At 36.1% G+C, this 24,592-nt stretch overlaps 1 protein-coding gene across 2 annotated transcripts; it reads left to right on the top strand.

Moving 5' to 3' along the window:
- Nucleotides 1-16: 16 nt before the first annotated feature.
- On the top strand, nucleotides 17-22,753 carry LOC145217458 (lysine-specific demethylase 5A-like). 2 transcript variants are annotated; one of them, XM_080084726.1, is made up of 37 exons: nucleotides 17-239; nucleotides 906-983; nucleotides 1,291-1,482; nucleotides 1,716-1,811; nucleotides 1,925-2,011; nucleotides 2,198-2,354; nucleotides 2,868-2,989; nucleotides 3,233-3,412; nucleotides 3,493-3,654; nucleotides 3,984-4,097; nucleotides 4,833-5,003; nucleotides 5,249-5,341; nucleotides 5,552-5,658; nucleotides 5,919-6,183; nucleotides 6,924-7,007; nucleotides 7,485-7,595; nucleotides 8,069-8,253; nucleotides 8,612-8,750; nucleotides 9,182-9,318; nucleotides 9,812-9,929; nucleotides 10,393-10,545; nucleotides 11,925-12,154; nucleotides 12,628-12,751; nucleotides 13,242-13,436; nucleotides 14,348-14,457; nucleotides 14,856-15,033; nucleotides 15,726-15,810; nucleotides 16,065-16,150; nucleotides 16,528-16,766; nucleotides 17,529-17,674; nucleotides 18,060-18,548; nucleotides 18,620-18,672; nucleotides 19,146-19,291; nucleotides 20,001-20,130; nucleotides 20,200-20,262; nucleotides 20,916-21,133; nucleotides 22,058-22,753. In XM_080084726.1, the coding sequence occupies exons 1-37, from the start codon at nucleotides 96-98 to the stop codon at nucleotides 22,206-22,208; spliced, it is 5,538 nt and encodes a 1,845-aa protein (XP_079940852.1). In that variant the 5' UTR covers nucleotides 17-95; the 3' UTR covers nucleotides 22,209-22,753. The 2 variants fall into 2 exon arrangements, with proteins under 2 accessions (XP_079940852.1, XP_079940851.1); XM_080084725.1 differs by having other exon boundaries at nucleotides 2,198-2,357.
- Nucleotides 22,754-24,592: the final 1,839 nt, after the last annotated feature.

Below are 24,592 nucleotides of genomic sequence, written 5' to 3'. Positions count from 1 at the left end.
AGGGAAACATAATGATAGATGTGATAATTATCTGCGATTTGAATTTTAGATGCTTGGATCAAATTCGATAACTTAATAATGGTCAGTTGTTTACCATGATTGACGACGAATTTTATCCGCCGCCTGAATGCCCGGTTTTCGAGCCGACCGAAGAAGAATTCGCCGACCCGCTTGGATATATCAATAAAATAAGACCAATAGCGGAAAAGGCAGGAATTTGCAAAATTCGTCCACCGCCGGTACAGTTCTAATTTTGGCGTAAAACCTTCAGTTTTTGCTTCGTCTTGATGCCTGAAAACGCGTTTCAGTCGTGTCACGTGATTTAAAGGGCCTTGAAACGGCAGCCATCTTGGCTTTGTTGAACTTTCCCATTTTGTAATTTAAATGAAAACAACTTATATTAACAAGATATTTAACTCAACTTGACAAAAATATGTATTTTTGAACATGGTGTATTAAATTTGAAAATAAAATCATGTATATTTCATTAATAAACTATATTTTTGTCCATAAAAAAAACTTCACAGTTTTATGAAACATACAACAATATTTAATATCAATATTAAATGGTTTAGCATGACACAAAAGCTTTTGATTTATTTTTGTGCACTTATAAAAGGACATATCCATAAAACAATGAACAACTGTACAAATTACCACCCTATAAAACAACTCACATGAAAAATGATAATAAATTTGATCCTACCGACCAAATGTCAATGTCATTAAATGTGTAACTGTCCAAATATTTGTATGTATGGTCAGCATGGTGCAGTTATCTCTATTACACAAATAATATATGTTTAATATCCAACATAACTTTTCTTTGAGATTTTGCTTCTTTTGGAATCTACATTATGAGTAGACTTTTTCCACATTCATGTAACTAAAAATTTACATTTTAGCACTGGCAGCCACCATTCGCTATTGATGTGGAAAACTTCAAGTTTACCCCTCGGGTCCAGCGAATAAATGAACTCGGTGTAAGCTTTTGTTAATAGGTTTATTACGGTATATTTTATTTCAAAAACAATAAGTTTTTCAGTTAATTTGTTTATTAACTGTCTTGTGTTGTTATTTATTTAATGTATTTTTTTGCCTTTTTTTTCTTTACCTTCAAAAATGCATTTATAAAAACAATTTTGAACCATTTTATATGTGTTATATATTGTTTTATGTTGGATTTCGTTTTTGGCATTTTAGTAGTATCCATTGGTACAGCTATGATAACAAATTTATTGGTATTGGAAAAAAATGTCTAATAATAACAATAAGATGTGTTTTTATTAGATACATACTAGAATTCGACTTCAGTTTATTGAGAGTATTGCAAAGTTTTGGGATCTTCAGGGCACTGCATTTAAACTGCCTCATGTGTGTGGTAAAGCGCTTGATCTTTATGGATTACATGACACTGTTAAGAAACTTGGTGGCTTTGTCGAAGTGAGCAAAAACAAACAGTGGAACCATGTGTGTCAGAAGGTAATTTGGCACCAGTTTGTAGACATGTAAATTTCTTGATTACTACTTCAAACAGCTTTTTTCAGTAAAGCACAATAAACAAGTTATGTGATATGGTGCATTTTTTCACATCATTTATAACATTTTTATAGCAAATCCACTTACATTTCAAATAAGTCAAATTTTAGAGGGCAATGGTTTTCAAAATGTTGCAATCAAGGACTTGAAAGTAAACTGTTTTGTGTTTTTTGTAGCTTGGTCTTCAGAAAAATTTTGGAACTGTTTTAAGACAACATTATGAGAGAATTCTGTATCCATTTGATATCATGAAATCTGGTGTTTTGCTGGAGGTTGGTACTGTTCATATTATTATTGTTACAACCATATTATTGTACACAAAAAATTTATGTGTTTTTTAACTGTTGACATTTTTCCTAATATTGCCATTTAAAACTATTTTTAGGCATTGGAATCTGATGAAAAAAGGGCAGATATTACATCTCAACTTACCTATTCCCAAATGAAAAGCAAAAAGAAAACCATGTACAAGGTAAAACACGTCCCTTTTAAATAGCATTATCAATGCACTTAATATTCCCTCTTAAAAACAAACAAGTCTAGTCCATCTAATAAACATTTCCCTGAGCTCTTTCATGCAATTAGCAGGATGATTTTATTAGCAAATGGCTACAGTATCTGCATTTTGCGTGGCTCAAATTATAAATTTTATTCACAGGGTTCTGGTGTGTCATTGGAAAACCTAGATCTGTTTAATGTCCCCAACCCGACTCCAGAACTACTTGCCAAGCAACGAAACAAACGCAGACCTGTTGATGAACCCCTTGTTGTAGATGTGTCAAAAAATAAGGAGCTCGCCAGATTGCAATTATTCGGTAGTACGTTTCACTTTTTTGTTATGTACCCACCTAAATGTATGCAACAGTTAATGTTTACATAAAACAAGGCAAAGCACATTAAAAAAAAACTGAACAAGCATTTTGTCCACCAGGTTGCATATTTAACAAATTCGTCATTCAACCTAAACAAAATACCAGTTTATTTTTAGGAACTTGTATTTTTGCTGATAATGCAACTTGTCTTTAAAAATTGTGTCAAGCACTGTATGCTATCAAAAAATAATCCTTTATCGACATCAGTTAAAATGAACATAAATTTATAACTGGGATAAGCCCTGAAGCGTCGATGCAGACCAGCGATTACGGCTGTCGTGGGTTCGAATCCCACCACAGGCTAGATTTTTCTAGCCTATGCCTTGCCATATGGTGGTGAATGCTTGGTGACCGGCTGATTCGGTATGACGCCTTCAATGGGCCTGGCATACTGTAATTTGGCCTTTATCAACATTTATTGAAATTCAGAAGAATAATACAGTATGTTATTCAAAGGTGCTGGACCAAAAATGGTTGGACTTGGTCTTACAGCACAAGGGAAACACCACTTTCAGGATTATGGTGACGAGGCGCCAGCTGTAGAAACACCAGTTGACGAAAAACCTGCTGCACCAAATGTAAATATATAGGATTTTTTGTCAGAAATGTTGAATTTGCAGTGAATGTGGTCATGTTTACGATGTGGCAAAGCAATGCAAATTAAACATTATTACAGCTGTAACTTCAAAAATCATTGTGTGATTTAAAATGGAATTTTCTGTAGTTAAACTTTGTGGTTGATAACGATTTGTTTGCAAGCCCAACTGCAAATTAAACACTTTCCTATGCAACCTTTAAATCTGTTAAATTTTCTATTTCAGGGTAATGTAAAAGTTGAACCTGAAGACAAAGACAAACCAAACCCTCAAGTGGGTGCTGTGAAGCAGGAACCAGGGGTCGCCATGGAAACTAAGCCTGAAATAAAGCCAGTGGTTAAATCTGAGATGAGAAGAAAAATCCGCACTCGCAACAAGGGGAGTGACCAAATCCCATACTCAATTGTAAGTATGAATGAGTATATTAAGTAGCATTAGTGGGTAATTTGGTAATTTGGAGTAAATGTTATGTTGATTTTTTGCAGATTGACACAATGGACAATTGCAAGATTTGTGGCAAGGACAACCATGACTCGCTGTTATTGTTGTGTGATGGATGTGACGATAGTTACCACACTTATTGCCTCATTCCTCCATTGCCAAATGTACCAACTGGTGATTGGAGGTGCCCAAAATGCATTGCAAAGGTACACACAATTCCAGTTTATCGCATATTTTGTTTCATTACATGGGATTGTTGGTCCCTAACTGTAGCCTTTTGTCAGTGCATATTTGCGTTATCCATGATTCCGAAATTTTAGACAGTTTTGATTAATGAAACAGCCAATTTGTCATACTTTTCATGAGATTAACTGGATAATGCTATTATATGTAATCAGTATAAGTTGTACACACTGTTTGTTGTTGATAAAGTGTATGCACCTAATTAAGTAGGTTGTATAAACAAAAACTATTTTGCGATGAGATTTAATGCCGTACTTAATGCTTTGTTTTTACTTTACCATGTTACTTGCAGGAGTGCAACAAGAAAGCTCAAGCATATGGATTTGAACAAGCAAGGAAACAATATTCCCTGCAAAGTTTTGGGGAGATGGCAGATGCTTTCAAGTCTGAGTACTTTAACAAACCGGTACGTAGGCTCTGATAAAATCTTTTGCTAAGTTGTTTGCACCATACACATTACAAGGCACTTATATTTATTGCTTATTTACATATCATAGGACAGGATATTGTGACTTGAATAAATTTTAAATGTGCTTTACAATGATAGTGTTTTGATTGTAGTAATTTTATTGATCTATTTTTCGACCCAGTGGTAATACTTAATGCGAATACCTTTCTCCTTAACTATGACCTAAAAATGCATATTTTATGAATAAATGATTTCTATTCTGATACTAGAAGCAATTGAACACTTTGCGTAAAAAACCATTAAAACTTTGGACTGGAAATAATATATTAAAGGTTACATGTTAACATTAAGTATATGTACATGCCATTTCCTGGATGAAAAAAATATATATATAGTGCATGCATCAACACTAGAACATGCACAACGCACCTTCTTATGAAACAAATTGTGTTTCTTATGAAACAAATCCTTTGTTACTTTCAAATCCTGGTAAATTGATTCCGGGAATCATTCCCTGTTCTATTACCATTGTTGCAACGATTTCCACTGAATATATAACAAGTTGTGAAATGTTTATTTCCAGGGTAAAATCAGTGTTAAAAAGAACAAATCAATTTCGCTAAAAAGCATCTTCAGTGTGTTATTCAAACAGAATCTTTTTTACCTGTGATAAGATTATTACACAAGTCTTAAAACCTGGTGTGTTACTTAATGTATGATTTGCATTAAAAGGTCCACATGGTTCCAACTGAAGTGGTTGAGCGTGAATTTTGGAGGCTGGTTGGATCTTTAGAAGAAGATCTTACGGTGGAGTATGGAGCAGATATTCATGTTGTGGAGCATGGCAGTGGTTTTCCGAGGATGTGTGATGCAAGTAACAGATCTCTGTCTTCAGAAGAAGAGGTACGAGTTTGGAACTTTTTTATGTATTGTCAACACCGTATTATTGCTGTACAGTATTCATGGCTGAGGCTTATACTGACAAATCATGTCAAGCATAAGCATTTTCATAAAATTTGTTAAAAGAATGACCATAAATCACAGTAGGCTAGAAAAATCTTAAAAGTTTGACAGTACCGACTTATATGCCTACCAAAAAAACACTAGATTCAAAGCTTGTGAAGTTGTTTTTTTGTATCTTTACTTAGGAATATGCCAAGAGTCCATGGAATTTAAACAATTTACCTGTACAAGAACAATCTCTTCTGCGATCTGTCTCTGGTGATATTTCTGGAATGAAGGTAATTTATTCAGGATAAATAAAATATTCTTTGTTCATATTAGTTTGAGAATTTTTATTTACACTTCAGAAATAATAATGTGCCTAACAATAACAATATCATGAACAATTTTGTAGCAGATAACAAAAAAACATAAATACAAACGTTTACTTCCAGACAGGGTCTATTTGTGTTGGCATTTAGTAATCCCTAAAAATATAAATTTTGCAGATTCCTTGGGTTTATGTTGGAATGTGTTTCTCTGCGTTTTGTTGGCATATTGAAGATCATTGGACATATTCAATCAACTACATGCACTGGGGTGAACCAAAAACTTGGTATGTCGGTAAAATGTTTTCCATTTCACTATTGTAAAAATACCATTATCATAAATGACTTGGGAAAAACTTTGTTTAATCAAATTGATAAGCAAACTTTGACCTTTCTTTAACTTTTGTGAAACGTTTAGTTAAATTTTGTTAAAGGAATAAGCAACACTTTTTATTGTGGTAATACAAAATCTGCCCTTAATCACCCAACCAAAAACTATACAGAAATATATGAATAAAAATATATTTTAATTACTTTCTACCATCAGGTATGGAATTCCTCGCGAGGATGCTGACAAATTTGAAAAAGTGATGGAAGAGTCTGCTCCGGAATTATTCAAGAACTACCCTGATATCTTACACCACCTAGTGACAACAATGAACCCTACAACGCTGATGAAAAATGGTGTGCGAGTGGTTCGAACCAACCAGTGTGCTGGAGAATTTATGGTCACTTTTCCAAGAGCTTACCACGCTGGATTCAACCAGGGATATAACTTTGCGGAAGCTGTCAATTTCTGTCCAGCAGATTGGGTAAGTTAGTCACTCTTTACAAAAGATTTTTTTGTCAAAGTAAATAGGTCATTGTTAACTTTTTTACCTCTTGACGGACCTGTCTACTTTGCACTGGTGCATATGCACTGTCTGAAAACCAATGCTTTCGATTCTAAGACCAAATTAGTTTGTTTACCTTATAATGTGTGAGGGGACAGTTAAAGCCAAAAGCTTTTTGTTTTATAATAAGTTGTTTAAATATGTTGTAACAACATAGCGAAAAAGTAATATATGAATCAAAAAATTGTCTACAAGAGCATAAAACGCTTTTAATAATAAAGGCATTGGTTGTTATAAATTTTGCATGTGATTGACAATATTTTTAAATCCCTGCAGTATATGCAGTAAACCTTGGTTAATCCAGACCCATTTTGACCAAAAATGTTGTCTGGACTAGGTGAGGGTCCGGGTTAACCGATGTCAATTAGTTAAAGCCTTACCACATTACAAATCATTTGTACCTCAAGTTTTGTCTGAATTAGGCGAAGATCCGGATTAACCGATGTCGATTAGTTAAAGCCTTACCACATTACAAATCATTTGTACCTCAAGTTTTGTCTGAATTAGGCGAAGATCCGGATTAACCGATGTCGATTAGTTGAAGCCTTACCTCATTACAAATCATTTGTACCTCAAGTTTTATTGGAATTAGGCGAAGATCCGGATTAACTGAATCCGGTTTAACCGAGGTTAAATGTGCATTTTACTTGCTTCTTTAGGTTCCAGTGGGTAGAATGTGCATTGAACATTATCGCAAAATGAGGAAGTGTTGTGTTTTTTCACATGAGGAAATCGTTTGTAAAGTAAGTGCACCTGTTTGACCTTCAGCAAACGTGTCAAGCCGTAGAGGTTAACATCCTAAATCCATAACCATAATCCAAGCCACCATTTTATTACCATGTAAACATATTTTAAATGCTATAAACCATGCCACTGTTTAGAGTTTAGATATATATGTATATAATGATGTGTCTGCAGTGTAAACAGCCATGAAGTACATTGTATTTTTCTGTGTTAACATTTGTTTACATGTCTAAATCCAGTTTATAGTGCACCAAATGTATTGAACTACTCCGATGTGTACCAGACTGGTCCATAAACATTATCCACAGCTTTTATTACAATGTAAACATTTTTTAATAGCCCATGAACTATGCCACTGTGCAGAAATGTCACATGTTTACAATGCCGCATTTGTTTCCATTTTTACAGTTTATTTACATGCTTGAAGACAATTTAAAGTGTTAGAATCTATTTTTATCAACTTGTGCTTTCTTTAGGTTGCACATCACCCTGAGAACCTGGATGTACAAGTAGCAGCGGTTATATACCGAGATATGCTTGCAATGCTCCAAAATGAAAAGGATTTAAGAAAGAAACTCATGGACTTGGTAAAAAACTTTTTATTTGGTTGCCTTACATCAGCAGCTTTTTGTTCAGTTCAGGCCATTGACCAGCCCAATTAAAATAATATTGTTGATTTGAGAATTATATCGGGATAATAATGTACATTTAAGTGGTACAGTATTGCATGTTATCTTAAATGGAATTACATGTAAAAGTGATAGTACACTTACAACTAATACATACTACTACAACTAAAGAGTGGTGTAACAGACTGTAGGCTTTATACAAAAATTTGGGTGTTTCAAATGACACTGTTCTTTAATGACAGATTAAAATTTAAATGCCAAATTAAATTGAAAGAAAAACTTGTTTTGCACTTTTTTTACACAGCTGTTAACACAACAGTAGCATTTTGTTTACGATTTGATTTCGTTATGACTAATCACACCCACTATTAATAATAACAAACCCTTTCACTGGTGATGTGTAACAACGTAACAAAGCCTTTGTGTTGTAGGGTGTTTCGAAATCAGAGCGTGAAGCTTTTGAGCTGGTGCCGGATGACGAGAGGCAATGCACACATTGTTCCACAACCTGTTTCTTGTCAGCTGTCACCTGTCCATGCTCACCTGACAAACTGACATGCCTACATCATGTCACTGAACTTTGCGCCAAGTGTCAGCCGCCAGAGTTTGTGCTAAGGTAAATTTTACAATTATGACAAGTGGATTTTAAAAATACATATCCCACTACTGCGATAAACGGAAACATCTTGTGAAACTATGTTCTAAAGTTTACAAAAAGGGTTTGTGACCATATAGGCTAATGTATGTAATGAATGAAATATGTGTAAAATAATGCATTCAAATTTTTTGTATAGCTGCTTTGTTATCAAGTTACTTTAAATGCAACCAAGTTTGTATTCTGGCAAATATATTGGAATATAGCCACTTTTAACTAAGAGTTTACCATCTATTTACTTGAGCCTTCTATTAAATAATAGTACAGTGGTTAGATTTACTTGATTATTGAATTTGATAGGCATGTGTTGCAATTTCAGATACCGATACAGTCTTGATGAACTGCCACCAATCTTATACAAACTCAAGCAGCGTGCTGAAGCATTTGACAACTGGTGTGAACGAGTAAATGTAGCATTTTCAAAAACTGAAGAAAAGATGTCATTGGCAGAACTAAAGGTAGGCAATAAAAACTGAGGGTTCTGTTTTTTTAGTTTACCAGCAAGCTTCCCATTAATTGTTATCAATGTGCCACCCAATGTTTTTTATCTATGCTGTGTATAAACATGTGTGTGGACACAGCGTGCACATCTAATGTTGTTCACAGTGGTCCTCAGTGTACTCAGGGAGCTTGTGTGCATGCTTTACACATGAAATCTATGCTAAACATAAACTGGTGTGTGGCCACAGTGTGCACATCTAATGTTGTTCACAGTGGTCTTCAGTGTACTCTGGGCAGTTGTATATATGCCCACACACATGAAATATATGTTGTGCATGAACTGGTGTGTGGCCACAGTGTGCACTTTTCACAGTGGTCCTCCTCCTCAGTGTACTTAGAGTCTGCTCATTGTCAATTCTCCTGTCCATAAATGCTTGTTTTGTTTCAGATCCTGCTCAGTGAATCTGAAAAGGGAAAATTCCCTGAAAATGATTTGCTTCACCGGGTAAAGTCAGTGGTGCATGAAGCTGACATGTGTTCGAGGGTCGCACAGCAGCTTGTGAAGACTCGCAAGCATCGAACAAGGTACACAAACTAACTTTTATTATTACAAATCGAGAATAAAAAATGATTAAGAAATAACAAATTTTGGCTAGAACAAATTGTCAACACAAAAGCCAAAAATGTTTATTGAACTGTATATATCAGTGGTTCTCAAAATTTTTTATTGTCGGGGCCAAATGGTAATTTTTTAGGTGTGTAAAGAGCCGCAAAAAAAGAGACTTTGGAAAATCACTAAAGATTATCACCTTCATAAAGCCAAAATAACCATTTTTTTGGTTTTCTGAAGTTTGGTGCGAGCCGCAAAATACGTAGTTGGGAGCCACATGCGGCCGCGAAAACCGAGTTTAAGAACCACTGGTATACATTGTAAAAAGAACACCATGTGCCACTAAATACTAACAATGGTTTTGTCATTGCTTAGACTTGTGTTTTATTAACAGATCTTATACATTTTTGTTTCTGTTGAGTATAATCTCTAAACTTTCTTAAACTTGTTGTGGTGCTACATCTGTAGATTGAAAGACCCAACAAGTGCAACTCTGACTTACAAAGGAACACTTACTCTTGATGAGATTCAAGCTTTCCATAAACAACTTCAGTGTCTGCCGTGCGCTGTAGAACATCTTAAACAGGTCAGTATCATTTCTACCTATTCCATTTGTACTTTGTATTAAACGAACATAATTTAGAGAACTACTTATAAAAGCTCTCAAGTTTCAGTTTTAAAACCTTTCGGCAAACAACAAATAATCATGCATAATATAAAAGAGTAGAATCATTTTGTTATTTTGCACAACAACTCCGAAACTATGACACTTGGGGATTTTGCATATTTTAAATGAGCAAAAATTTGTCTGAGCATTCCGACGTTTTGACGTCCTATACAGGTCACCTTCATCAGGGTAAATAACACTGTATGCGCGTAGTATAGTGTTTCATAAACAAAGGAAAAAATACTTGCCAGAAGAGCTCAATTAACTTGATATTATGCCTGGCAGCAAGAGCTTATACATTCATCCGTATGTCTGTTGATGTTGTAACTGCCAAGCATTGACACTCTAGCACCTAATCTTACATATAAATTTAAACTTTCAGGTGTCAGAATATATTGTGAGAATTGAGGAGTTCATCAAGGAGGTTGAAGTCGGATTAAAGAAGGAAGAACCATCGAGTGAAGAAATCACAAAACTACTTGAGGATTCTACAGAGTTTGATCTTGATCTGCCCCAAATCCCACTTCTGCATCAGGTAACAAACATGACAATCTGCTTTGTCTCATAGCCTTATGTTTAAATTTGTGCTCAATATACACAAGCAAAAAATTTCGTAGTAATTTGACTTAATACTACTTGTATTCTAAAAGCCTTACATTCTTAAATTTGTGCTCAAAAAATACACAAGCAAAAAATTTTGTAGCAATTTGACTTAATACTACTGTATTCTAATAGCCTAATATTGTTAAATTTGTGCTGAAAAAATACACAAGCAAAAAATTTCGTAACAATTTGACTTAATACTGCTTGTATTCTAAAAGCCTTACATTCTTAAATTTGTGATCAAAAAATACACAAGCAAAAAATTTCGTAGCAATTTGACTTAATACTACTGTATTCTAAAAGCCTTACATTCTTAAATTTGTGCTCAAAAAATACACAAGCAAAAAAATTTGTAGCAATTTGACTTAATACTACTGTATTCTAAAAGCCTTACATTCTTAAATTTGTGCTCAAAAAATACACAAGCAAAAAAATTTGTAGCAATTTGACTTAATACTACTGTATTCTAAAAGCCTTACATTCTTAAATTTGTGCTCAAAAAATACACAAGCAAAAAAATTTGTAGCAATTTGACTTAATACTACTGTATTCTAAAAGCCTTACATTCTTAAATTTGTGCTCAAAAAATACACAAGCAAAAAATTTCGTAGCAATTTGACTTAATACTACTGTCTTCTAAAAGCCTTACATTCTTAAATTTGTGCTCAAAAAATACACAAGCAAAAAATTTCGTAGCAATTTGACTTAATACTACTATATTCTAAAAGCCTTACATTCTTAAATTTGTGCTCAAAAAATACGCAAGCAAAAAATTTCGTAGCAATTTGACTTAATACTACTGTATTCTAAAAGCCTTGCATTCTTAAATTTGTGATCAAAAAATACACAAGCAAAAAATTTCGTAACAATTTGACTTAATACTGCTTGTATTCTAAAAGCCTTACATTCTTAAATTTGTGATCAAAAAATACACAAGCAAAAAATTTTGTAGCAATTTGACTTAATAGTACTGTATTCTAATAGCCTAATATTGTTAAATTTGTGCTTAAAAATGTTGTAAAAGATTCGTGTTAAAACTTTAATAACTAGCTAGTAGGTACCATTTAATTTTTGACTTCTTTACATTGTATTACCAGGCTTTAAAACTAATACAACATAATAACATGGCAATTGTATACACCTTGTATTCCTGTAGCATCATATTGTTAAGTTTGTGCTTAAAAAATGTTGCAAAAGTTTTCTGTTTAAACTTTATAACTAGCTAACATTTACATCTTGACTTCTTTACATTGCAATATTAGATTTTTATTTCCACACAACACAATAACATGGCAATTAAAATTATTCTAGGCCTTACAACAAGCAAAATGGTTGGAAAATGTTCGTCAGCGTTTGTTGCTCGACGACGATGATGACACACCAAAATGTCCTGTCACGCTTGAGCAACTTCGCAAGCTGATAGATTCCGGCGTGTCTGTTGCTCCTCGGCGATCGGTGGAGCGTGCAATGGCTGAGTTGCAGGAACTACTCACACTTGCCGAGGGTTGGGAGGAAAAAGCAAAGATGTGCTTACTTCACAAGTAAATAATATACATGGGAAATATTCCGTTGCTGTTTCCGCAAAACTTTAAATAACCTATTCAGTGAAACTGTAGGAAAATAAAACTACTTGGCATTTTAAAGAAGTCACGTTAGGCAACCTGGTCATCAGCAATTGCTTGTGTTTGAAATTATTGGTCAAATATACTTATTGGAGCTCATAAAAACTGAATGTATATTAGAAAAATCAAACAAAACCATTTTTGCAATTGCTGTTGTTTAAAATTATTGCAGAAAATGGTTAAACACATTTATACTTTTGAATGCAAAACTATTTGAAATAAAGCACTAAAATACAGTTATCATTGTCTCATCATTTTATGCCGAGATCAACAGCACAATACATCAAAAATGTTGTGTGTTGTTTTTAGAAAATATGTAAATATTTGAAATAACATTAGAAAATACTGAAGTAAACCCCTGCTGTAACTGATTTACAATCTTTATTTTTCAGACAACCAGTGTCACTTAACACTGCCATGCTTGTTACGGAGAAAGCTGAACAAATTCCAGTCGCTCTCCCACAGTGTTTGAAACTTGGTGATGTCGTCAAAAAAGCTCAAGCCTGGGTTGAAAAGGTAAAATACAAAACTTTGCATCTCAAATTTTGCTTCGTAAAATCATGTCTGCATTAAGATGTATTCCAGTTTTTAATTAAATTTTACCACTTTAAAAGTGCTTTTTTAAGTGGTACATGCTGTACAATGTAAGAATATGTATAATTATTGAACTGGTTGACCTTTGGTTTGAACGAATACAGCCAATTTCTTTTCACTGATTTTAATATCTAAAAAACTATTTTGTATAGTTGAGTACATTTATCAGATCTTAGTTAGGAAAACTATGCACAGACTTGAAATTTTGAAAACATATTTAAAATTTGATCGAAAACATCTGAAAAAAACAACAACTCCTAGGGTACTTGTGTATATAGAACACATCATTTACATGTCTCAACAATCACTGTTGTCATCATCAGTGCACAGTTATGTTTTTGGTTAGTTCTTAGTTGGTTTGTAAAATAAGTGCTACCTGTAGGCGTAGCTTTATCTGTTTGTCTCTTTGTAGGTGAAAAAGGTACAGAATCAGGATTATTATCCTTACCTAGAAGTGTTAGAAATGTTAACGATGCAAGCGCGACCCATGTGCATCCAACTAGAACAAGTTTCTGCCCTAGAGAGTCAAATTAACAGCGCCAAAGCCTGGAAGGAAAGAACCACGAAAACTTTTCTCAAAAAGAACACTATTTACACTTTGCTTCAAGTAAGTCAAAATAATATTTGAAATTTTTCACTTAGTATTTGCAAGTCGACTACCAATGAAAACATTTTCTGTTTTTTTAACAAGCCTTGTTGTCATTATGAATGCCTTAACAATCTGAAACCATGATTCTTGTCGCTACTAAAGGAAAAAGCTTAACCCTGGTAAACTCCTACTGATAATAATAAACTGCTATTAGGTGTGCAAGTATTTCTTATTTTTTATCAAGCCCTGTTGTTGTTCTCAGGAATGCTTTAACAATCTATAACCATGTTACTTGTCGCATGTAAAATGAAAAAAAGCATAACCCCTTGTTAAACTCCTACTTAAAATAATGAATTGTTATTAGATACACAATTAAATGTAAAATCAAATGTTTGAAAGGTGACCTGTGAAAATATACCTATACATTTCATCTGTATATGGCATGCATTAGGGATGTGCCAAAACTGCAAATGTTCTGTTTGGTCGAGCACCGAGCATCTCACGTCAAAGATCGGTGCTCGGCCAAGCATGCTCGGTGCATTGTGTCATCACACACATTCCAATTCCACGCTAGTTTTGTAGCTTTCCTAGGTATCTTACGTCCACCAGCGGTGTGTTAAGCTGTTCAGACTCCAGAAATATGTGTTATTCCAACATCTGACGCATTTAATAAAACAGTCACTTTTGTTCTTGGATACCCTTTCAAACACAAGTTTCGTATAAATAGGAACGAAGATGTAAATTTAATGCTCGGGTCAGTTTGTGCAACTGCTCGGCCGTGCACCGAGCATAAAAAATGGCAATGCTCGGTACCGAGTACTCAGGTTCTGGCTCAGCTTGGCCCATCTCTAGCATGCATTAGAATTTACCATACAGTTGGTTATATGCTGGATTGAGTTAAAGTTTTTTAATTTCTTTGTTTTTTTCAGGTTTTACTGCCACGAACTGAACCACAATCATCAGCAAGTTTAAAGTGGAGGCGAAAAAAGTTGAAAAACTCTTCGGCTGAAGAACAGCATGCTTTGGAGAAAAATGCAAAGTATGTTATCTATCTAATTTGTCTTGTTATGTGTGGACTGTGGACTAATAACAAACTGACTACTTACAATCCAAAAGTGTGTACACTCACACCAAAACTATGCCCTATTTTAGCAAGGTAGGAGCCAATAAAAAATGCCTACTTTTCAGATGATTAAATGTACATTTTCGCCTAATTCGGATAAAACTTAGGCACAAATGATTTGTAATGTGGTAAGACTTCAACTAAGCGACATTAAATAAACCGACTCTTTACTTAATCCACATGAATTTTTTGGTCCTAAAGCGTTCAGATTAACTGAGGTTTACTGCATAATTTGTTTTACTCTGTTTTTTTTTGTTTTTTACTCCGACATGTTTATGTTTGTCGGTTGTAAAATAATAAATCTTTTGTTGCAGGCTAGACAACATAAACTGGAACGATCCACCAGATCCAAACAAAGTTGTTTCCAACTTTAAATCTGCCGAAATGAAGGAAGTGGAACTGATCCTTCAAATACGACAAGAAAATCAAGCGAAAGTTTCCAATCTTCCAATCGACATCAATTCTTCACCCGTCAATCATGTCAAGTGCAATGTAAGTTGATTAACATGATGCAATAGAGTTGTACTGTACAACCTGACATCATTCACTGTAAAAAGGCTTTGTTTCATTTAAAAGCTTAAAAAACTAGCTTAAGAACACATATATTCCATGTAAGTTGATGAAAGAGTTTTGCAATAACCCGTCAGAAGGCTCTGCTATTTTCAAGCTCTTAGGATAAAAACATGTCTCACTGGAACTGTTATAACCATTTTTTTTGCTAACATGATGCTATGGAACTACATTGCATGGCATACAAACGCCGTTTTGATTTTTGACATAATTTTGTACAAGATATTGGTTGACCTATCCCTGAAACTAATGAAAAATTTAGTGTACCTGGACAATATGGACCTGGTTTAATTTTAACGGAACAAAAATCTGACATTATTAACTGTTGTTTTTCTTTATACCTTAATGACATATATTTGGGAATAGATTTAGGCATTGGTTGGACATATATTTGCGGAATAGATTTAGACAGCATGTTCGTATGGAATTGGATTACATGACACAGAAAACTCTGTTTTGTTTTTGAGCAAACTTTGTTTCAACCTGATTATTGAAGTTTAACGCAACTGGACAATACATTGACATTGTTCGGAAAGACCTTTGTTGGTCCTAACTACCATGTTTTATATATGTGTGTGACATTTGTTTAATTATTGCATTTTTTTTCTTTTTAGTCTCAACCAGCCTCCCCAGCAGGAGAAGATGATCAATCAGCATCAGATAAAGTTCTTTACTGTGTTTGTAAAAAACCTTCCAGTGGTATGTAGACTTTTATGTTTAAACTGTATAAACTAAAAAATAATAAAATGTCAAAGTGCACGACCCAGTAATATTGCGTTTTCTATTACTTTGTCAGTGTTTATGTCAACAAACAGAAGGTAGTTCTGACAGTAAATTGCTATGTATAATCATTCGATAAAACTGGCATAGATTTGATAAATACTTCTGTTTTTTGTTGTCACAAAAAGTATAAGTATATTACAATGTAAATGATTTTTTTCATGTTTTTGTAGGTTTCATGCTTCAGTGCGAAGTTTGCCACGATTGGTTCCATTCTACTTGTGTTCCTCTACCTAAACTCAGCAATAACAAAAGCAAGGTAACTTATTTGCTCAAATTAAGACTCGGGTTTATGCCTAGTTGTGGCACTGAACAGAATAGGCGAGGCATGTCTTTTTAGCCTGTTACTCCCAACAAGTGCCGCTGGATAGCTACACTACCTAATATCGTCTATGTCAGTTCACCATCCGCCCTGATGAGACCTTATTGGTTGAAACAGTGTAAATAACCAGTGGTGGGATTCAGCCGGTTCGCAACGGTTCTATAGAACTGTCTCACGAAATTTTATGAGATCAGCGAACTGGTTAGCATTACTGGCTACTGTCAATAGATGTATGACTTTTTGTAACAGAACCGGCTGAAAAAAGTGAACCCCACCACTACTAAAAATTACATGTTTTTCTTAACCATTCCCAGGTGCAACAACTGTATGAGCTGAAGTTCTTGTGTCCGTTATGTCACCGGTCGCGTCGCCCCCACCTTACAACAATCCTTACTCTGCTACTTCAGCTACAGAAACTTCCAGTCCGAATACGGGAAGGGGAAGCGCTCCAGTGCGCCACCGAGCGTGCGATGGCGTGGCAGGACAGAGCTAGAAAAGTTTTGTCGTCCCCCGAGTGCCAGAATGCTCTTGAGCAAGCCATTAAACTCACTGGGTAAGCTGGTGCAGAATTTAACGACTGAGTTGAAGTAAGCAAGTCAACTTATGAAATACAAGAAACATCGGTTAATCCGGACCCGTGTGGGCCAAAAAATTGTCTGGATTAGGCGAAGATACGGATTAACCGATGTGGATTAGTTACAGCCTGCCACATTACAAATCATTTCTACTTCAAGTTTTGTCTAAATAAGGCAAAGATCCCGATTACCTCAATCTGGTTTAACGGAGGTTAATAGCTGAATATAAATTAATAACCAAGTATTGCTCATCCAGCAGTTTTATTGTAAACAATCGACGTTTCGACGTCCTATACACGACGCCTTCATCAGGATACTGGCATATCTTGCACGACAAAATTCTTATGAAGTGTTTTTTTGTGTGTGTTTTGCATTTTGTCGCTTTATAAGAATTTTGTCCTGCAAGATTTGTCATTATCCTGATGATGGCGTCTGGTATAGGACGTCGAAACGTCGATTGTTTAAAATAAAACTGCTGGATGAGCAATACTTGGTTATACATTATGCCTGGCAGCAATAGCCTATTTCAGAAATTAATAATATTGCATTTGATTAATAATATTGAAATTAATAATATTGCAATATTGTAAAAGGTGCGGTAAACTTTGTTAAATACACGTGATAGATAGTTTTTGAAGTTAATCCTCCTAAATTTAGCCCCTAATGACCCACAGATCCCCATAAACTTTAAATTTTAACTTAAACAGCCATCTAAGCAACACAAATCTCATTTCTTTCAGTGAGTCGGAAACTGAAGAATCAAAAACCTCCCGAAAACCGCGTAAAAAGCGATCCAGTGAAAGTGGAAGGGGAGGTGGTGAAGAAAATGTGGTTTGTAAAATCGAAAGTGACAGAAAACGAAGATTAGATGCTGGAAGCGTCCAAGGTAAGTTGCAGCGATAATATTTTGTGACAAAGCGTGTTTGATTACAACGAGATTTGATACAAAATGGTTGATACATCGTTGTTGGATTTAAGCTAAATTGTTTGCATATAACCACAAGCAAGACTAAATCAAAGCATAATAGCAGTCTGTTGAAAACTAAAAATTATGCTGCCTGGTTTGTAGCTTGATAAAAGGATGTACGTTGAAAAATTACGTAAAAGTCTGACTAAGAATGAGATACAATTACAATTTTGCTTAAAAAGCATTATATATATTTGTTCAACTCACTAGAAGTCCAAACCTAATTTTTTTTCCAAATTGTTAATAAAAAAGGTTTAATTAACCCCTTATGTGTAATAATCATCACCAGTGTTTCTGTCTTCAGGTCGTTCAGAAGCACGCGATTCCATCGATGAAGCAATCGAAGCGGTCATTCAAAACTCAAAAGATCGCGCTGCACCTCAGGAAAACCCGATGTCTGAGGGAGTCAACCAACTTCTATCTGCGGCCAGTCAAGCGGAACGGCGTTTCAGCAGCCAATCAGAGGCGAGCGAGAGATCGACCGAAGACGTAATGGAAGCAGCTGAAGCCCTTGCCATGATCGCAGGCTATCCTAGCAAACCGAAACCACCTCAACAACAAGACAGCCAACAGCTTGACAACCGGTTGCCCAGCGACCAAAACCGCCCAGCAAATGCTGCAAAGCTTGTTGCGTTCTCTAGTGGCAGGTTGAACAAAACCGCGCACTCGTTGGAGAACATTAAAAATGATGGAAGTTCTGTGGATTCGCAACGTATGCGACCGAACACCCCCGATCTCGTCTGCAGAGAGCAAATGACGGAACATTTTACACCAAATAAACCGGCTCAAAACGGTCAGTAACTGCTTGTTATATAGAAGCTTCACATTTTAACTAGCTTTACTTAACAATGTGATGTATTTTAGACACCGCAACCACGGAAAGTCCGCGAGATGGAGGCGGTGTTTGCGACACACAGGTTGGTGTTTTATGTTCTCTCTTTAAGTCATGGGTGTGTATCCTGCAGCCCATTGAATAATGGTGGAGACTGAATTTAAAATGCAGGCCTGCAAAACAATTTCAGTGCAAATAACCTTACAATGCTGTTAAATTGGCTTGTGTATTTTACTTGCAGTTGTTAACTGAATAATACAGTACGCAACAAGGTATAAATTCAACGTTTGTACATTTTAACTGTTGCTGTTTACTCATCAAAACTGACTCAATATTTTACTGGTAGCTATAAACTCAATAACATGGCATACAACAAAGTATTAAGTCAACTTGTGTTACATAAAGGTGCGGTGTCCGCTGTCTAATCATGTTAATGAACTTTCACCCCTCAGTGATAAATGTCGCACACCTCTGTTTTAAGCGAAAAAGCCAATATTTAAATCGTAAATATCTTGGATATAATAAATATAATAAATTTAGTAAATATAATATTTTCAGCAAACTGGTCCAGTTGTTTTGTCTGATGACACGAAGCGGCTTCTTGAAGGTTTGATGCTTGAAGGGGATTTGCTGGAAGTTACGCTGGCTGAAACACAAACTATTTGGAAAATTTTGCAAGCTTCCCAACCGATAAAAGACGAAAAGTAAGTTTCCTAACTCGGCTGTAAAAAATCCACGAAAAACGCAGGACATCACGTTTTTGTGCAGACAAAATTTAGAAAAATTCTTACTCGATAAACTTTATTTTTCTACCTTACGGCCACATATGATGGTTTTTGTCAAATAATATAATTGCCCTATTCAAATAGAGCAGGGATTCCCAACCTTTTTACGATCTCGTACCACTTGGACGCTCTGTACTACCACGCGTACCACTTCTTGTACAACAACTAATTTGATCGAAATATATTTATGAAGAATAATATTGGCCTACTAAAATAACACTAAAGCACCACAACTAAATTTAATGAGATTTTTTTGTTTGTTTACTGTCCACCAATTGGTCGATCCGCGGTGTAAATTTGCTAACAGCGCATCGAAAGTCATTTTTGTGAAAAAAACTGAACCTACCCACATACCACCTGAAAGACCTTCGCGTACCACAGGTTGGAAACCCCTGAAATAGAATAATGAAAGACCCCTGTCGTGGGTTTAAATCCCATCGCAGGCTATTTTCTAGTCTTGACATCGCCTCATGGCAATGCTTAGGAGACCGACTGATTCGGTACAACGCCTTCATTAGACCTGGCGTACTGTGATTTACATATGACTGTGCCGTGATCGCTGGTCTGCATGAACTCCTCAGGGCTGACTCCAGTAAATAATAAATGCTGAAATGTATTTTGTTTGCAGCTTTATTGATCTCCTGGAAAAAGAAGAGCAAAAGTATTTCAATCCATCACAGGACGAAGAAGGAGAGAAGAAGCGAAGAAAGAGGGAAGATTCTGGCGCTTTGGATAAAAAGCGAAAAAAGCAGCGTTCGGTAAATTCCCCCGTTCGGTAAAAAATGTTCTGTCGTATGCAATTTTTTATCACTTCTCTCGTTTTTTAGACGGAAGAGAAAGAGAAAAAAGACAAAACCGAAAAGAGAAGAAGGAAGAAAGAGAATAAACAGGTAGGGATAAAAACTTGTGCGGGAAATACAAGGTTGATATAATTTTACGAGCCCAGTCGTTGCTTCATATAAATGTGAAATACTTGTGAATACATCTTTCTGATGGTGACTCTGCCCGTTTCACAAAGACCTTTTTGCATTTTTCATTATGTACAGCATTCACATTTTCTATTCAAAGAAGACTTACATATATCTTTAAAAAATTGGGGGATGGCTCTATACTTACAAATTTTACCATGTTTTTATTATGTGCGGTTTTTTTAAAACGAGTCACTTTTGGCCCTTATTCAATTGGCAGAGCGCCATCCCCGCAAAACTCCTGTCGTGAGTTCGAATCTAACTGCATTTAGAGTTTTCCAGTCTAAATACTTACTTACTATGTCTCCCCTATGGGGAGGCTAATGCCTTCAATTGGCCTAGGCCCGGCTTACTAAGATTTACAGAAAGGTTTGTATTTGCTGATTAAGATCCTAACACGCATAAACATGTATTGGACCCTATACATGGATCTGTTGATAAGTTTAATGACTAACATAACGACCCAAATAGACGAAAAAGCGACATGCTTTATTGTTCAGACGTTTTGGCCATTTTTGGTCATTCTAAGCATACATAAATGTGTATAAGAAAGTTTGTTGCTTTTCGGATTTCAGGCAATAGTTGCTGCTGCAATGGCTGGTGAAGACGACGAATACGCGATCTGTTCGGTTGAGACAGGCACTGGAGGGCGCCAGAGGTGCTTACAGCCGCTCGGTGAAGAGGTCAACTGGGTTCAATGTGACGGAGGATGTGAGGAATGGTTCCACTGTGTCTGTGTGCAGATCACTGCGCTCGAAGCTAGAGATTGCGATTATGTTTGCGAAGCCTGCAAGTGAGTTTTGCTCTCATTCTCATTAGTTATGAACATGTCATAGGTATTTTATAAGTCGGAGTCCGTAAATGAGTTCGCGAAAAAAGGACCATGGCTATTTCACGACATGTAAGAAGTTTTTTACAACTCCATGTTGTTTTTATTGACACAAATTCTCATCTATTCCAATGGTTCTTTGACAAATCTAGTCAAAGATATGGTTATGCGCCAGTGCAGAGGCCGTAGGTTGTGCACCCCTGCTCTATAGTGTTGTAAACAGTGACCCTAAACTTTTTAAGCTTGTGGTACAGTCACAAATGTTGCGCAAGGACTAAAACATGTAAGATAATTTGCCACTTGAACGAAATGGGCGTGACTGCTATGTGTAACAAATATGACCACAATGCCCCACATGACACTGTAAAAGACTTAGAACAGTGGTTCTCAACCTTTCGTGGACCGTGGCCCCCTAAAGCAACTTTTGTACCTCGTGGCCCCCTTCAAGTAACCCTGTAGGACCTGTGCCCCCCTTAAAAAATGTAAATGGCAATCTCGTGTTGAAATTCGGTACTAATTTCGACTTTAAACGGGTCGAATAGAATCAACAAGAATCCGTAATCGTAAAAAAATTCAATATAGACGAATAGTATGTGAAATAGTCGATTAAATTAGGGAATAAAGTTAAAAAGGAAATGGATTTTAGTGGGTATTTCTGGTAAATCTATACACCCGTGGCCCCCGGAACACAGCTCGTGGCGCCCCTGTGGAGCCATGGGCCCTGGTTGAGAACCACTGACTTAGAACACACGAACGTGTCTACATGTAACATGAAATACGCATGCATAATACCAGGATAATACGGCCTGTGATGATTTCATTGGCATAAGTTACCCTAGTACGCCGTATAGCTATCTCACACGTTATAACGTAACATTGATCCAACAGAAACATTAAAAGTCCATCAACAACCACCACGACACCGTCATCATCTTTAAAACCGCCGCGCCAAGCCCGAAGTATTTCCCGCCAAAACTCGGAGACGAGCAACATGGACGTTGACGTCATCGGCACAGCACCGCCCTCTCCGTCGCCATGACAACAGCGACGCGACCACTTGCCAAAAATTCATGTCGTTTCAAACCTCGGGACCGGGTTGTTTCCCGCCCCCCGATTGTGACGAGGTCGATAACATTGTGACGTCATAGAGACAGAGGTGCTTGCCAGTGTTGAACACAGCGTATAAAATTATTAAAATCCGAAACAGTTATTTTCGCGGCTTTATAGCTTAAAATAACAGATTCGTGCCGTAAACTTAAAATACAGGCTCCTTTTCGACAAAGTTACCAAGCTAGCAATGTAAATGACGTCACTATTTTGCTTTTTTCTCTTTTGCATTAAATATATTTTTTACTTTTCTTTTCCGTCGGTGTTACGTCATAGCAAGTCGTTTATTTCGTCACTCTTTTCTCCGCCGACTTGATACGTCGTATAGGCGTTGAAACGTGGATTTTCGTTTTGTGCAAATTCTGTTGAAGAAGTTTTTCTGTAAAACTGGTGGAGCCAAACATCTCAACTTCCCCAGCAAGTAAAATTGTCGACTCCTACATGTTTCTTTTATTACAAATAAACATGGTAAAATTACATCGTGGCGAAAATGCTACTAACGGATCACACTTTATACGCTAGCGGACAACGACAATAAAATACACATTGTTGTTCAAAACAATTCAAGAATCTTATGAAAACGCAACACTATATGGTAGCCTATGCGGCAGACAAAACAGTTGGATATTGAATAACTAATGGGGTAGTCGGGACAAATGTTGGTGGTAAGCGACAAAAGATTTGTTGAATGTGACTTTATCGGTTAAACCAGTGGTTCCCAACCGAAAGGGAATTCCTCCCAAAGAAGGAAATTTGAACTTGAGGGGAAGAATTTACTTTCATTTTTACACGTGGTTTGTAAATAGACACTCTACCTCTGGGAATATAACATGTGAAGTTGATAAAATTCCCAATTTGAAATGATCTTTGTATGGTTTAGCATCTACTATGTAGTGTATTGGGAAGGAATAAAATTGTTTTGAATTGTCAAGAGAGGAATTCGTCGAAATAGTATTGGAAACACTTCCGTAGGTTATGACATTAGGTAATAACTTTTACGGCGTTTTTTGTTTAAATCCTCTTCGAAGCCGATGAATAAATACGTAGACTATATCAGTCTTTGTGACGTCACATAGTGGTTGTTGTGGATCTCATTGTTCCCGTTGCTAGGCTCATTCCTCTCCTCTGACGTATGTTCCTTTCCATCGTGCTGGTGTCTACGTGGTAGCGACGTATCGGTTGTGACGTAAAGTGCTTGGTGTGAAGCCAAAGTTGACGTATTGATTTCTTACGGAGACAGTTTAGCACAAATATCACGATGCCCTGAAATAAGCGAATACTCAATTATAAAGCTACATTCTATTTTCGAATAAATTGTCCCTCAAAAGCAGATTTGTAATGTTTTTGTGGTGTTTAACAGTTAAAAATCACCTACAAAGCATTTGACGAAAACATATTATGTTTTTCGGTGTTTTATTGTATAAATTCTATGCGCAGAGCAAGTTTCTGCAATAATATTCACCAATGTGGCGCAAGAGCAGCATAAATTTCTCCACGCCTTGTCACAAGTAAATATTCAATTACAAAGCTACTAGATATTTTGGGAAATACTTAAAGGTGCAAACAAATTTATTGCACCTTGCGTTGAACAGAATAGGTGAGGAATGGCTTTTTAACTTGTTACTTCCAACAAATTGGGGGGCTTCACTAGCCAATACGGCCTATCTCTTGTCAGCAGCTGCACTGATGAGACATAATAGATCGAAACAGTGCGCACTGTCTGTGGCCAGTGCTGGATTAACCATTAGGCAAAGCAGACACGTGCCTACAGGCCAGTCAAAAATCCAGGCCGCTTTATCTTTGTGACAATGATTTAGCAACACTGATAATTCTAATTTTTTAGTTGGCAACCCTGATTTTCGGGCCACTTATAAAATGTGCCTGCAGGCCAGCAGACCCTTAATCCGGCACTGTCTGTAGCTTATCATTTATTAGCTTCGTGCTTTTATAATTTAGATGCAATACAAACGAATTTACCTGACTGCAATTTGCGATTGTAAAAAGCCAACTCAATATCGTCTGATATGTGATGTCGTGCGATATGAGAGAGAGAAACCCAAATATCCAGGTCATTCCAGTCATCATAATAAGAGAGAAGGCAATCATAAAGTTTTGTGTTGCGCTTCTTTTTTGTTGTGTCGATGCAACCTGACACATTACAGTAGTTGATGACATTTGTGTAAGCTGAATTATTTGTTAAACGCCGTTTTCAGGCAACGTAAACTCATGCAGTTCTGTGATATATCATTGGATGTAAATCCAGTCAGTGGAGTAGGAGCATATGCTGCCGCCCCTGGCTTTCGTTGAAAATGTCGC

Source organism: Phallusia mammillata, chromosome 3 (genome assembly GCF_965637545.1).
Source record: "Phallusia mammillata chromosome 3, kaPhaMamm4.hap1.1, whole genome shotgun sequence".
Classification (NCBI taxonomy): domain Eukaryota; kingdom Metazoa; phylum Chordata; class Ascidiacea; order Phlebobranchia; family Ascidiidae; genus Phallusia; species Phallusia mammillata.
This window is presented reverse-complemented; position numbering and strand designations above follow the sequence as displayed.